Source organism: Canis lupus, chromosome 31 (assembly GCF_003254725.2).
Source record: "Canis lupus dingo isolate Sandy chromosome 31, ASM325472v2, whole genome shotgun sequence".
Lineage (NCBI taxonomy): Eukaryota > Metazoa > Chordata > Mammalia > Carnivora > Canidae > Canis > Canis lupus.
This window is the reverse complement of record NC_064273.1, coordinates 24,441,175-24,454,757: the sequence shown is the minus strand read 5'-3', so window position 1 is coordinate 24,454,757 and position 13,583 is coordinate 24,441,175. Positions and strand designations below refer to the sequence as shown.

The 13,583-nt window shown below is 36.3% G+C and overlaps 1 protein-coding gene across 1 annotated transcript in view; it reads left to right on the top strand.

Moving 5' to 3' along the window:
• The window catches only part of LTN1 (listerin E3 ubiquitin protein ligase 1), a 66,020-nt gene that overhangs the window by 50,870 nt on the left and 1,567 nt on the right, over positions 1 to 13,583 (top strand). Inside the window, exons 24-29 of the mRNA XM_025449646.3 lie at positions 8 to 82; positions 1,988 to 2,174; positions 8,741 to 8,912; positions 9,974 to 10,194; positions 12,178 to 12,372; positions 13,082 to 13,249. Coding sequence (XP_025305431.3) covers positions 8 to 82; positions 1,988 to 2,174; positions 8,741 to 8,912; positions 9,974 to 10,194; positions 12,178 to 12,372; positions 13,082 to 13,249 — 1,018 coding nt within the window. The remainder of the gene's footprint in view (positions 1 to 7; positions 83 to 1,987; positions 2,175 to 8,740; positions 8,913 to 9,973; positions 10,195 to 12,177; positions 12,373 to 13,081; positions 13,250 to 13,583) is intronic.

Sequence of the window (13,583 nt, the reverse complement as noted above, 5' to 3'; positions counted from 1 at the left end):
CTTGCAGATTGATGCCTGAATTACCACAATATGATCAGGATAATCTAAAGTCATATGGAGATGAAGAAGAAGAACCAGCCTTGTAAGTTTTTTTAATAATTTGTTTTATTAAATTTTCATAATCTGTTTCACTTATAACTTCAGAAGGTGGACAAACACAAAAGCTCTAAATTTAGTATAATATTCATTCAGTAGATCTTTTAGAGTCATCTTTAAGCCAAAAATGAAAGCTAGTGTCCAGCCAGAAAGGTAATTTCTCTCCTTGATTGTTTCTAAATCATATTTTCAGTTTGTTACTCTATAGCAGAACTTACTTTAACTACACGGTAGCTGTGGAAAGAGTACATCAATTCAGATATCTAATGAGCACCCACTTTGCTGTGCAAAGTATTAATTAAATGCTGAGGGGAGAATATGGTGTTTAGTAATTGTTCTTATTCATAAAGAGCTTATAATCTACTTTAGACCACATTACCCTATAATAAAAGATAGTTAGTATGTGGCAAGTACTATGGAAAAGGATGGGACAGGGGGAACGACACAGCTGCCATGCACTGGAAGGGAAGACTTTTTCTTGAGGAAGAGACATTTATGCTGGATCTGTTAGGTTAGGTAGCATTTCAGCATGGTCTTCAGAGAACACCATGTGCAAAGGCATGAATGTTCAGGATGTGCATGGAAGTGTTGAGTAGTTGCCCTTGACATTTTTTTTTATTGTCTATTTCCTCCACTGGAGTAGAAGCTCTGTAAAGTCAGGAGTTTTTGTCTTTTGTTCTCGACTATATCCGTAACATCCAGAGTGGTTCCTGATCTAATGCAGACTTACGAATATTGCTTATTTGTTTAGTAGAAGGATAAGTGAATATATGGGGAGTAGGCAGGGAAGTTATTGTGAAAAATAAACCTGGAAGGGTACTTAAGATAATGAGTCTTAAAAATTAAATTTTCTGGGATTTGGGGCATTATTTGGCAGAAGATGGGAAAAGTACCAGCTGATTCTGGCTATAGTATGAAATATAAATTACACAAGGAAGCACACAGAGATGGAGACCATTCTAGAAACAGTACAGGGAGTACAGCGTGGAAATGAAGAGATACCTGAGCTGGTATTTGTAAAATCTAGTGACTGTTGGTATGGAAGAGAGAAGGGTTGGTACATGGGATAGTGGTGTTGAAGGTAAAAATTTTATCCTAGGGCAGAAGCTCAAATACCTGTGTATGGGCTGGGAAAAGGAAGCCACAGGGAAAGAAACTGCAGAGGTGGAAGGAGAGAACTGAGCTACAATGTTAGGGAGAATCTGACAGGATATACAAAAGTTTTTCACTTTTTGAGAATCTCCTAAGTTCATCTGAAGGTGTTAATCAGTGCAGTAGCTCAATAAAGAGGAAAATTAACTTGCATTGTAATGAATTAATATGAATATAGAATTTACTTTCCTGAAAAGACATGAAGTTTTGTTTTTTACTTTATAGGGATCTGGTAGGACTTGGTATCCCTCATCATTCCCTTAACTAGCTGAGGGACTTGAGATTAACCGTTTAGCCTCTATGGGTGTGTGATTTTTTTTTTTTTTTCTATCCATAAAACAAAGTTGAAATACATGTTTTCTAGAATGGTTTTTCCTTTAAAAACTAAAGTACTAGAGCTTCTATTTCATTGTATATTTCCTATGCATTTTAAATATATAGGTGTAAAGAATATTTTATGTATTTATAATAATACAAAATTTGTTTTATGTTTACATATATTAATAAATTTATAATTAAATATACATGAAAAAGTACATATTTATACATTTTATGTCTTTCAGATTTTGTAATCGCCATTATGCAAAATTAGCAGTTAAAACTGAATCTTTATGGGGGACTTTAAAATGGTTTTGGAAAGTAGAGAAAGGTTTTTCTAAAATGCTTAAAGTTTATACATGCTATCAGTTTTTTAAGGGACAAGTTATGAAGAAAATTGTGTTTAATCCTTGATTCATAGGTCACCACCGGCAGCACTGATGTCTCTTCTTAGCACTCAGGAGGACTTACTAGAAAATGTTTTGGGGTGTATTCCTGTTGGACAGATAGTTACTATTAAGCCACTAAGTGAAGACTTCTGCTTTGTTCTGGGATACCTCCTCACCTGGAAATTAATACTTACTTTTTTCAAAGCTGCTTCATCTCAGGTAAATAAATGTGTGATAACTTTTGACAGTTCTATCCTCTGTGTGTTTCTGTTACCATCTTAAATTCTTTGTTTCCCCTCTTGTAGAAAAAAAGGGAAATGCCTCACATTTTAATCTAGTCTTTTCTGGCTAACTTCAGACTTTCTGCTAAATTTATTTCTGTCCCTTAATTTCCTTATCATCCCGCATGCACAAACACACACACACACACACACACACACACACACAGTTTTTTTGCAAAAGTAATCTCTGGAATGTACTGGAATCAATTTTTTTCTAACTGAATGTAGCCACCAAGTCCTTTTATTGAAGCAAACAAGATTTATATAATTTAATTTTGTACTACCACAGTAATAATTTCAAAAGAATTGTATCTTGCTGTTTTGTTTTTTTTTCAACTTTTGACCCTTGTGGAGATTTTAGTTAACATCATTGGGAATTTACTTTTTTTGAAAATCAGTGTTTAGAGAAAGATTTGTGAAATGTTAACCTGTGTAATTCAAACTATTACCTCTAAATAGTAAAAAATATCCTAAAATAATTATTTTGCCCAAATTACTCTAGCAGCCACTAGATGTCTCTGTTGTCTCATATTTAGGAAGAAAAACCTCATTGTCTAGGAAGAAAAGCTGGAAAAATTTCCAAGTTTTCTTTCTTTTCTTTTTATTCTTTAGACAGATCCCCACTTAAAAAGTGCCAATTAAGTGTTGTTTGAATCAGTTTAATAAGCTGATGGCTTTTTAAATATAAACAGTAGCGTTTTTGACAGTCAGTACAAAAACACTTACTTTATTACCTCATTAAGGTGTGACTAAATACGGCATTTATTTCCAAAGTGATTTTTCAGAATTTGTAAGTTATAATTTATGTCCTTGCTTATAATTCATATCTTGGTACAAATATGTGAACATATACATCTTTGCATTTGTATATCTAAGGGGAAAATCAAATTACAGGGGCAACAATGATCTAGATTTTCTAATTGTTTTATTTATTTGTTTTTTTTATTATTTTTTTTTTTCCTTTCAGAGAACCAGGTTTCTGCTCTCTTTGGCTTTTATCTGGTTCTCTCTGGTCATGCTCTGAACTCTAAAGATTTTTTTTTTTTTTCCATTCGTGATAGACATAGAGAGAGAGAAGGAGAGACACAGGCAGAGGGAGAAGCAGGCTCCATGCCGGGAGCCTGACGTGGGACTTGATCCCGGGACTCCAGGATTGCGCCCTGGGCCAAAGGCAGGCGCTAAACCGCTGAGCCACCCAGGGATCCCCGATTTTCTAATTGTTTTAATCTTGGTACAACTATGTGACCATATACTTCTTTGCATTTGTGTATCTAAGGGGAAAATCAAATTACAGGGGCAACAATGATCTAGATTTTCTAATTGTTTTATTTTTCTATAGGCCAGCCACTTATGTTTGTGACTTGAGCTAGTTTTATTTGCTGGTGATGTATTTCAAGAAACTCCCAATTGGGCTTTTACATTTGTTTCTTAAAATATTCTTGATCTCTCAAAAATTGCAGCAAGTGAGGCTTCCATATGTAAGAATTTTGTTTTTATCATCTTATATTCAGAAATTTAGAAAATGGCCATGCATCACTTTTTTCATTAAACCAGAATTGGGAAAAGGGTACAAAGAATTGTACGGCAGCATTTATTGAGCCTGGAACTCAAACCAAACTGTGGCAGTTAAACCAGAATAACTCAGTTAATAGCCTAATTAGATAAATCCTAAAGCAAACAGAATTTTTTTAAAAAACATTGCAATTGGTCCTAACTCTGGGTTTTTAAAAAAACTTTTTTCCTGGGTACCTGGATTGCTCAGTCAGTTAAGCATCTGCCTTTGGCTCAGATCATGATCCTGGGGTCCTGGGATCAAGCCCTGTATCAGGCTCCCTGCTCAGTGGGAATTCTGCTTCTCCCTCTCCCTCTATCCCTCCCCACTGCTTGTGTGTGCTCTCTCTCATGCGCTCTCTCTCTCTTTCTCTCTCTCTCAAATAAATAAATAAAATCTTAAAAAGAAAAACAAAACAAAAACTTTTTTCCTAAAAACAAAAGCAACTCCCAGTGAATCAGATTGGGCTGGAACAAAGCCATGAGCCTATGTGTGTTTCATAACTTTACTGATATGTTTTTCATGCTATCAGATTTACTTATTTAAGGTATACGGTTTAGTGTTTCTACCATATTCACAAAATTGTATAAATATCACTACTATCTAATTTTAGAAAATTTTCAACACCTGAAAAAAGAAACCTTTACCCATTTGCAGTCAATTCCCATTTTCTCTCAAACCTTCCAGCCCATGGCAGCCACTATTCTCTGTGTTCTGACTCTGTTGATTTCCCCTTGTAGACATTTCATATATGTGGTCTTTTGTGGTTGGCTTATTTCACATAGCATATTTTCAGATTCGGGGATTAAATACATAAATCTGTACTACTTTATTTTTTATGGCTGAATAATATTCCATTGTGTGATGAGTATACCACATTTCGTTTATTCATTTATCCTTTGATGGACATTTAGGTTGTTTCCACTTTTAAATGAATAAAGCTACTGTGAACATCATATATGAATTTTTGAGTGGATGTATATTTTCATTTTTCTTGTGTTCTTTACCTAGGAGTAGGATTTCTGGGTAATATATATGGATTTTTAAAAATCCATTGATTTTTTTTCAAGTTTTTTTTTTTTAATTTTTTTATTATTTATTTATGATAGACACAGTGAGAGAGAGAGGCAGAGACACAGGCAGAGGGAGAAGCAGGCTCCATGCACCGGGAGCCCGACGTGGGACTCGATCCCGGGTCTCCAGGATCGCGCCCTGGGCCAAAGGCAGGCGCCAAACCGCTGCGCCACCCAGGGATCCCGATTTTTTTTCAAGTTTTTATATAAATTCCAGTTAACATACAGTGTAATATTAGTTTCAGGAATAGAATTTAATGATTTATTACTTACATATAGCACCCAGTGCTCATCACAAGTGCCCTCCTTAATACCTATCACCCATTTAACCAGTCCCCCTACTCACCTCCCCTCCAAGGAACCCTAAGTTTATTCTTTATAGTTAAGAGTTTCTTATGAATGCCTCTCTTTATTTCCCTCTTATGTTCATCTTTTTTTTTTATCTTAAATTCCACATATGAATGAGATCAAATGGTATTTGTCTTTCTCTGACTGACTTATTTTGGTTAACATTATACTCTCTAGCTCCATCCACATTGCAAATGGCAAGGTTTCATTCTTTCAGAGGGAGAAGCAGGCTCCATGCAGCGAGCCCGATGTGGGACTCGATCCAAGGTCTCCAGGATCATGCCCTGGGCCAAAGGCAGATGCTCAACTGCTGAGCCACCCAGGCGTCCCTACCATGTCTTTTTTATCCATTCATCAGTTAGTGGACATTTGGGCTCTTTCTGTAATTTGGCTATTGTTGATAGTGCTGCTGTAAACATCGGGGTGCATATGCCTCTTCAAATCTGTATTTTTGTATCTTTTGGGTAAATACCAGTAGTGCTGGATTGTAGGATATGTCTAGTTTTTTTTTTTTTTTTTTTTTAATGCAGCAGTACTTTAATTATTTCAGTGCTACAGCTCAGTTGATCTGTGCCGCCTACAACAGACCTCTTCTGTTCTTCTATGAAGATTATCTGACATTTTTTGTTACTGGGGCTTGAACTCACAAGCCCTTAGATCAAGAATCATGTGTTCTGACTGAGCCAGACAGGCATTCCAGGGTAGTTCTATTTTTAACTTTTTGAAGAATTTCCATACTGTTTTCCAGAATGCATCAGTTTGCATTCCTAAACAGTGCAAGAGAGTTCCCCTTTTCTCTACATCCTTGCCAACATCTGTTGTTTGTTGTATTATTAATTTTAGCCATTCTGATAGGTGTGAGGTGGTATCTCATCATAGTTTTGATTTATTTATTTCCCTGATGAGTGATGCTGAACATCTTTTCATGTGTCTGTTAGCCATCTGGATGTCTTCTTTGGAAAAATGTCTATTCATAGCTTCTCATTTTTAACTATTATTTGTTTTTTGGGTGTTGAGTTTTATATGTTCTTTATATATTTTGGATACTAACCTTTATCAAAAAAAACCCATTGATATGTATAATTATTTTTTTAATTCTACTTCCAACTGATTTTTTACAGAGGAGATAGAAGAATAAGTCAATGAAAAGTCACGTAACTCTTCCTAGAGTCAAAAATTTTTAATGTTGCTACCTTTGAAGATTTATTTAATTTTGGGGAGAGAGAGTACGTGATGGGGAGGGGCAAAGGGAGAGAAAGGGAAACTCATGCAGACTCCCTGCTGAGCACAGAGGCCAACACAGGGCTTGATCCCATAACCCTGGGATCATGACTTGAGCCAAAACCAAGAGGGACGCCCAACTGACAAAGCCCCCCGGGTGCCCCAGTATTAGTACCTTTATATATGGTTTCTCTATATTTACTTTTTTCCTGCTGAATTACTTGAAAGTAAGTTGCAGATTCATGATGCTTTACTGGAAGTATTTAAACATATATCTCCTAAGAACAAGGACATGTTTCTATATAATAATATAGTTATTAGACTCGAATTTGATTTTAATGCAGTAATATCTAATATGTATTCAAATTTTCCTGGCTGTCCCTTTAATGTCCTTTATAGTTTTACTCCTTCGCTATTGAGGATTCGATCAAGATCATGTTTGCATCAAATGTGTCATATTTCTTTAACCCAGTTTTCCTACCTTTTCTTTATTGTCATTCACCAGGTTAGTTATTTTGTAGACTGTCTTAGGATTTGGATTTGTCTGATTGTTTCCTTATGATCAATTTCTGGTTAATTTTCAACAAGAGTACTTACTGCAAAGAGGCGATGTGTCCACAGTGTGTCACCTAAGGAGGCACAGAATGTCACTGTGTCCTTTACTGGTGATACTAAGTTGGTTACTGGAAAAGGTAGTGTCCTCCAGATTTCTCCATTATAGGTACTTTGATCAACATACTTCAAAAATCAATTTCATATTCTATGGCTTGATACTTGTATTTGAGCATTTATAGTGTTCAGAAAATGGTGTCTTGCACCAAGAGGTGATGGATCCTTTAGTGGGAAAAATCTTTTTAAAACAGGTACATATACCAAAGAGCTGCAAAAGTAAACCTGAACAAATTAAAACTGGGTTATTGAGGAATGAGTTCTGAAACACACAGATGCCTGTAGTGTACCTGGTGGTGGCAGATTGTCCTGTTTAAAATTTTTATTTTAATCCCAGCATAGCTAACCCACAGTGTAATAATAGTTACTGGTGTACAATATAGTGATTGTACAATTCTGTACATCATAGAGTTCTCATCACAAGTGCACTCCTTAATCCCCATCACCTGTTTCACCCATTCTCCATCCACCTCCCCTCTGGTGACCATCAATTCTGTGTAGTTAAGCGTCTGTTTCTTAGTTTGCCTCCCTCTCTTTCCCTTTTTTTCCTCTTTGCTCTTTTGTTTCTTAAATTCCACATATGAGTGAAATCATACGGTATTTGTCTTTCTCTGACTGACTTATTTACAAGATTTTCCTATTTAAAAAGGAACCAGAAATCCATGTATTTTTTATTTATTTTTTATTTTTTAAAGATTTTATTTATTTATTCATGAGACACAGAGAGAGAGAGAGAGAGAGGGAGAGGGAGAGAGAGAGGCAGAGACACAGGCAGAGGGAGAAGCAGGCTCCATGCAGGGAGCCTGACATGGGACTTGATCCAAGGTCTCCAGGATCACATACTGGGCTGAAGGCGGCGCTAAACCGCTGAGCCACCCGGGCTTCCCTCCATGTATGTTTTAGTGATTGAATTATTAATTTTGAGAGAGAGAGTGAGCACCCATGTACAAATACGTGGAGGGGCAAAGGCAGAGAATCTTCAAGTGGACTCCCCATTGAGTGGGAGCCTGACACAGGGCTTGATCCCACAACCCATGAGATCATGACATGAGCCAAAACATAGAGTCAGACACTTAACTGACTGAGCCACCCAGGTGCCCCCACACATCCTATTTTTGAGAGAAATTAAAACAAGACCGTTTGGACTACTAGTTTGTGCTCTCTTGTCTAAAGGGATGCTGGAGTGTTTGATACAGTGTGAGGTCAGCCAAAAAGAATTTGTTTTAAGCAGGACTTTTAAAGGTTAAGGACTATGGTGTGAAAGGCATATATGGAAGGCTTGGAAGGAAAGGGAGTGAATCATCTGTGGGAAGTAGGGAGTAGATTTTCATAGAGAAAGTAAAGATGAACTTATTAACGGAGATGCTTTGAGAAAGGTGTTAGAAGCATATGGCTAATAATGAAAGGGTAGTGAAAACTTTTGCTTGTTTATGAAGAAAGGGAGCAGTGCCATCAGATGGCACCTTTGGAAAGTAAGAATGTGGCATATATTTTGTAGGACTCCTCCTTGTAATTCTAAGTGTTCAAATTAATGCCATTTTCATTGTGTTCTTGTACAGTCTATTCTACTTTGATTTGTTCTTTTCACTGACTCTCTTGGTTTAATTGGGTTTACTAACAAACTTCTTCACTCTCCACCAGCTTCGGGCACTGTATTCAATGTACCTTCGAAAAACAAAAAGTTTGAATAAATTGCTCTACCACCTGTTCAGGCTTATGCCAGAAAATCCAACCTATGCAGAGACAGCTATTGAGCTTTCAAATAAGGACCCTAAAACATTCTTTACAGAAGAGCTCCAGTTGAGTATTAGAGGTCAGTAAGATGTATGTTTGTGTTCTTTCTTGAAGACTAGGTCCAGATTAGGTTGTATTTATTGTACTTTACTCTTGAGAATTTGGAGAATAACCCCAAATGTGTTTCCTGGCTATGAGAAGTTTGAAGTACACAATTTTCCATGTTTATCTAAATAGAACATACAACTAGATCTTTTAGGTAAGGGTAAGAAATCTATACATTTGTGAAGCTTTGTTCATTGAGACTGTTATCTTTTATTCTATAAGCAAATATTCGTTAAGTGGTAATGTTTTGCAGGCCTGTAAATAAGTAGTCTTCAGTTGGGGAAACAAAGATGAGTAAAATTTCTTTCCTTTACTTGAGGAACTCAAATTTTAACTGAGGGGATAGACATGCATGCATCTAGTTGTACTCCAGTGTTTTAAATGGTTTCCTTAGAATTGGAATTTTTTTAAATGTCTTGGAGATATGAGGAGGGTACTGTGTCTTGTGAGTATTAAGGTGGATATTCTAGGAATTTTGTATAACACATCAGTGAGCTCTGGGGAAAGTACAGGGACTAAACTTTTCATAAATTATTATAAAGACAGTCTTTAAATTTTTCCTTTTTAAAAAAAGTTTATTTACAATTTTTACACTCAATGTGGGGTTCAAACTCACAACCCGGAGATCAAGAGTTGTGTGCTCCACTGACCAAACCAACCAGGAGTCCCTAAATTTTTTCCTCCTTTTTATTTAACTTTTTTCCCCCACTCCCTGGGCATATGGAGTTAGGGTCTTCCTTTTTAAAATACGTATGTTCCCCCCCACCCCTTTTTTTTTTGTCGTCTGTCATGTGAAATATAGAATGCTATTTCTAGGCAGATTTTGCAGTGTCAATTGGGATCTTTATTCTTTTTGCCGTTCTGTTGGTTCATTTGTAATATAAGAGAAAGTTAATACTCTAGATTTCTTGCTTCTTCAGTAAGTTTGTTTTATGGGCTCTAGCTGTAGTGTTAGGAAATTAAAAATTATTTTTTAGTCTGTTATTCTATGTAAGAAATAAATGTTACTAACTAAGAATTTGTTTTTTTCCTCAGAAACAGCAACTCTTCCCTACCATATCCCACACTTGGCTTGTTCAGTCTATCATATGACATTAAAAGACTTGCCTGCCATGGTTAGGCTGTGGTGGAATAGTAGTGAGAAGCGTGTTTTCAATATTGTAGACAGATTTACAAGCAAGTATGTCAGCAGTGTTCTTTCTTTTCAAGAAATTTCTTCTGTGCAGACAAGTACACAGCTATTTAATGGCATGACGGTTAGTATTATCTTGACTTTTTTCCAAAAAAGTTGTTCGAATATTGGTTATGTCTATCATTTGTAGTATCATTACAATATTAACCATTGGTTCAGAATTTACAGAAATTGTCTATTTTCTGATTCTCAGGTATCAAATCTCAATATTAATGTATAGAGTGAAACAGTGTTATAATTTCATTTCCTCCCCATCAGAGTTTTTGAACATTAATTAGTTCATTCAAAATATATATTGAGGGATCCCTGGGTGGCGCAGCGGTTTGGCGCCTGCCTTTGGCCCAGGGCGTGATCCTGGAGACCCGGGATTGAATCCCACATCGGGCTCCTGGTGCATGGAGCCTGCTTCTCCCTCTGCCTATGTCTCTGCCCCTCTCTCTCTCTGTGTGACTATCATAAGTAAATAAAAATTAAATAAATAAGTAAATAAACCCACTGTTAAAAAAAAACAAAAAAAACCCAAAATATATATTGAAATACCTATAGATTCTAGGTACTGTGTGTCAGTCACTTGAGAAATGAAGGATTTAGTGGGTTCAGATTCCTATTGTGTAATAACACATAATCTAATAAAGGGAAAAAAGAGTGATACTGATACTGTTTTTTGAATTGGAAACTTGAAAATGTCACATTAAGAGGAAGAGTGCTCTGCAATCAGAGTGGGAAAGGTTCATCTGGCTGAGGGGATTAGGTGCAACTTTATAGAGGAAGATTAAGTGGGCAGGATTGTCGTTTAGGGACAGTGTAGAGAAAGGCCTTGAATATAGAGAAAACAGTATGGCAAAGGGAAAAAGCTTGGAAATGGGAATGTAATTTCTGCAATTGCCTAACAAATGTTGAATAAGCCAGCATTCATACAGAGCAGGATTCCTGAAGGTAAGTAGAGAACCAGCCATTACCATGATGAATTAGGGTCATATTGGGAAAGACCTCAAATGATAGTCTAAAGCATTTGGTCCTATTCAACCACTGAAAATTTTCCTTTGAAGCAAGTGTCACTGTTAGTGTTACAATTAGTGGAATAGTTCTGACTGCAATATATAGTATAGGCTGTTGGCATGGACTTTGGATTCAAATGCATAATGAGGGAGACCCACTGGTATAGATGTTATGAATAACAAAGAGGGCTTTGGTGAGGCAGTATCAGTGGGAATTTTCCATAAAAGGAGAGGAATGTTAAAAATTTTGTGATACTTTATCCAAACTTGTCACTAATTAATACCTGGGAAGAGGTAGAAGGAAAAGTTTAAGATGATGCTATGGTTTTTAGCTTGGCAATAGGATGTCAGAAGAATACATTGGTCAAGCATGATAATTAGTGTTTTATATTGTTTGCAATGCTGTTAGGTGGAAATAGTCTAACAGTTGATGGTTAGCTTTAAAGCTCAAGGGAGGGATCCCTGGGTGGCGCAGCGGTTTAGCGCCTGCCTTTGGCCCAGGGAGCGATCCTGGAGACCCGGGATCGAATCCCACGTCGGGCTCCCGGTGCATGGAGCCTGCTTCTCCCTCTGCCTGTGTCTCTGCCTCTCTCTCTCACTGTGTGGCTTTCATAAATAAAAAAAAATAAAAAAAAATAAAGTTGTTTTAAAATAAATAAATAAATAAATAAATAAAGCTCAAGGGAATTCTGTGGCAGAGAAAGAGTTGGGAGACTTCTAAATATAAATGATATTTGATACCCTTGGTGTGAAAGAAAAGCAGTAATTAAGAACTCATTCTGTCACGGGTCTATTCAAAGCTGCTATATGACAAGCTTAATATCATAAAACATTTTATGAGCAGGATTTCTTTTTTAAACTGAAAAGGCTATAAAATAGGTCAGGTATATAAACCTATTTATTAAATATCTCGTGCAGTAAACCAGCGTGTTTACCTGTTTTGTCTTTGAATGAAGACTGACTGCTAATAATCAACCTAGGAAGATGTTTTTTGAATGAAAGAAAGAAAAGAAATTTGCAAAAAACGTATTACCTTTCCTATGTTGCAGGTTAAAGCTCGAGCTACCACTCGAGAAGTGATGGCTACTTACACTATTGAGGACATAGTTATTGAACTTATAATACAGCTGCCTTCCAATTACCCCCTGGGTTCAATAACTGTGGAGAGTGGGAAAAGAGTAGGTGTGGCTGTGCAGCAGTGGCGAAACTGGATGCTGCAGTTAAGCACTTACCTCACCCATCAGGTAAATTTCCATGTGCACATTTGACTTTCCAGGTAGTACCACTGACCCCCTCTTTGAAAGGACAGTAAAACTTAAAATATATCACTTCTGCTTGAGGTTGAGAGATACTGTATTTCCTTGGGTCAACACAGCTATATGCCTAAGTGACCTGAACCTGCCAAGCTGTTTTCCTTTTTAAGGCTCTGTAATTTTTTTTTCTGGTGTTTGAGAGGAATTGACTTTACTCCACTGACATTGTAGGTGACATAGAACAATACATGGCATTAAAGAAATTGTTTGAGTGGGAATCTTTTTGTAAGATACCGGATTGATGAATGTCTTCGGAGCTACTTTTAGCCTAATGTTTCAACTCTCCTTCTGTGATTAGAGAAATCCCAAGAATCTCAAAGATGTTTGACTTTTAAACAAAGTATAGTTGTTTGGACATTGAGACTATAAAACTTGATGTATTGGTGCAGAACCTCTCTTTCAAGTCTGTCTTTAATGGAGAAAAACTTATATCTGGTTTCTAAAACTTGAGAAATCATTTTAAAAGCCAATATTCAGAAAACTTAGGAGATGTGAATGTAGCTAAGTAGATTCTCTTCTTTCTTTTTTTTTTATTCTCTTTCTAAATTAAAATTCGATTTTCAAATTTATGAAATTGAATAAAAATCACTTTGGTGGTCTTCAGAGTATATATACTCTATTTTTTTTTTTTTTTTAACAGAATGGAAGTATTATGGAAGGCCTAGCATTATGGAAAAATAACGTAGACAAACGTTTTGAGGGTGTTGAAGATTGCATGATCTGTTTCTCAGTCATTCATGGTTTCAACTATTCTCTTCCCAAAAAAGCCTGTAGAACTTGCAAGAAAAAGTTCCATTCAGCTTGCTTGGTAAGTCCAAAGAAAAATGAACTTATTTATATTTGATGTGTATTTATGTGTGTGACATCTAATTTTAGAAAAGGAAACGATGTTATACTCTTAATTGTAGTTAACGAGGGGCATATTAGAATTAAAACTGGTAGCATCAAAGCACTTTAATAAATGAATGTTTCTATGAGAGCTCTCACTCAAAAAGTAGACATTCCTATAAGATCTAGACTGTAAGGGAGACTGAAAAAAATGGAACCAGGGTCATCTGACATTAGAGCTCTTTACTCTTTTTTAAACATCATACTAAAAAGAAAGCCGCCTTGTGTACAGTAGTTGCTTCTTAGGGAGAGCT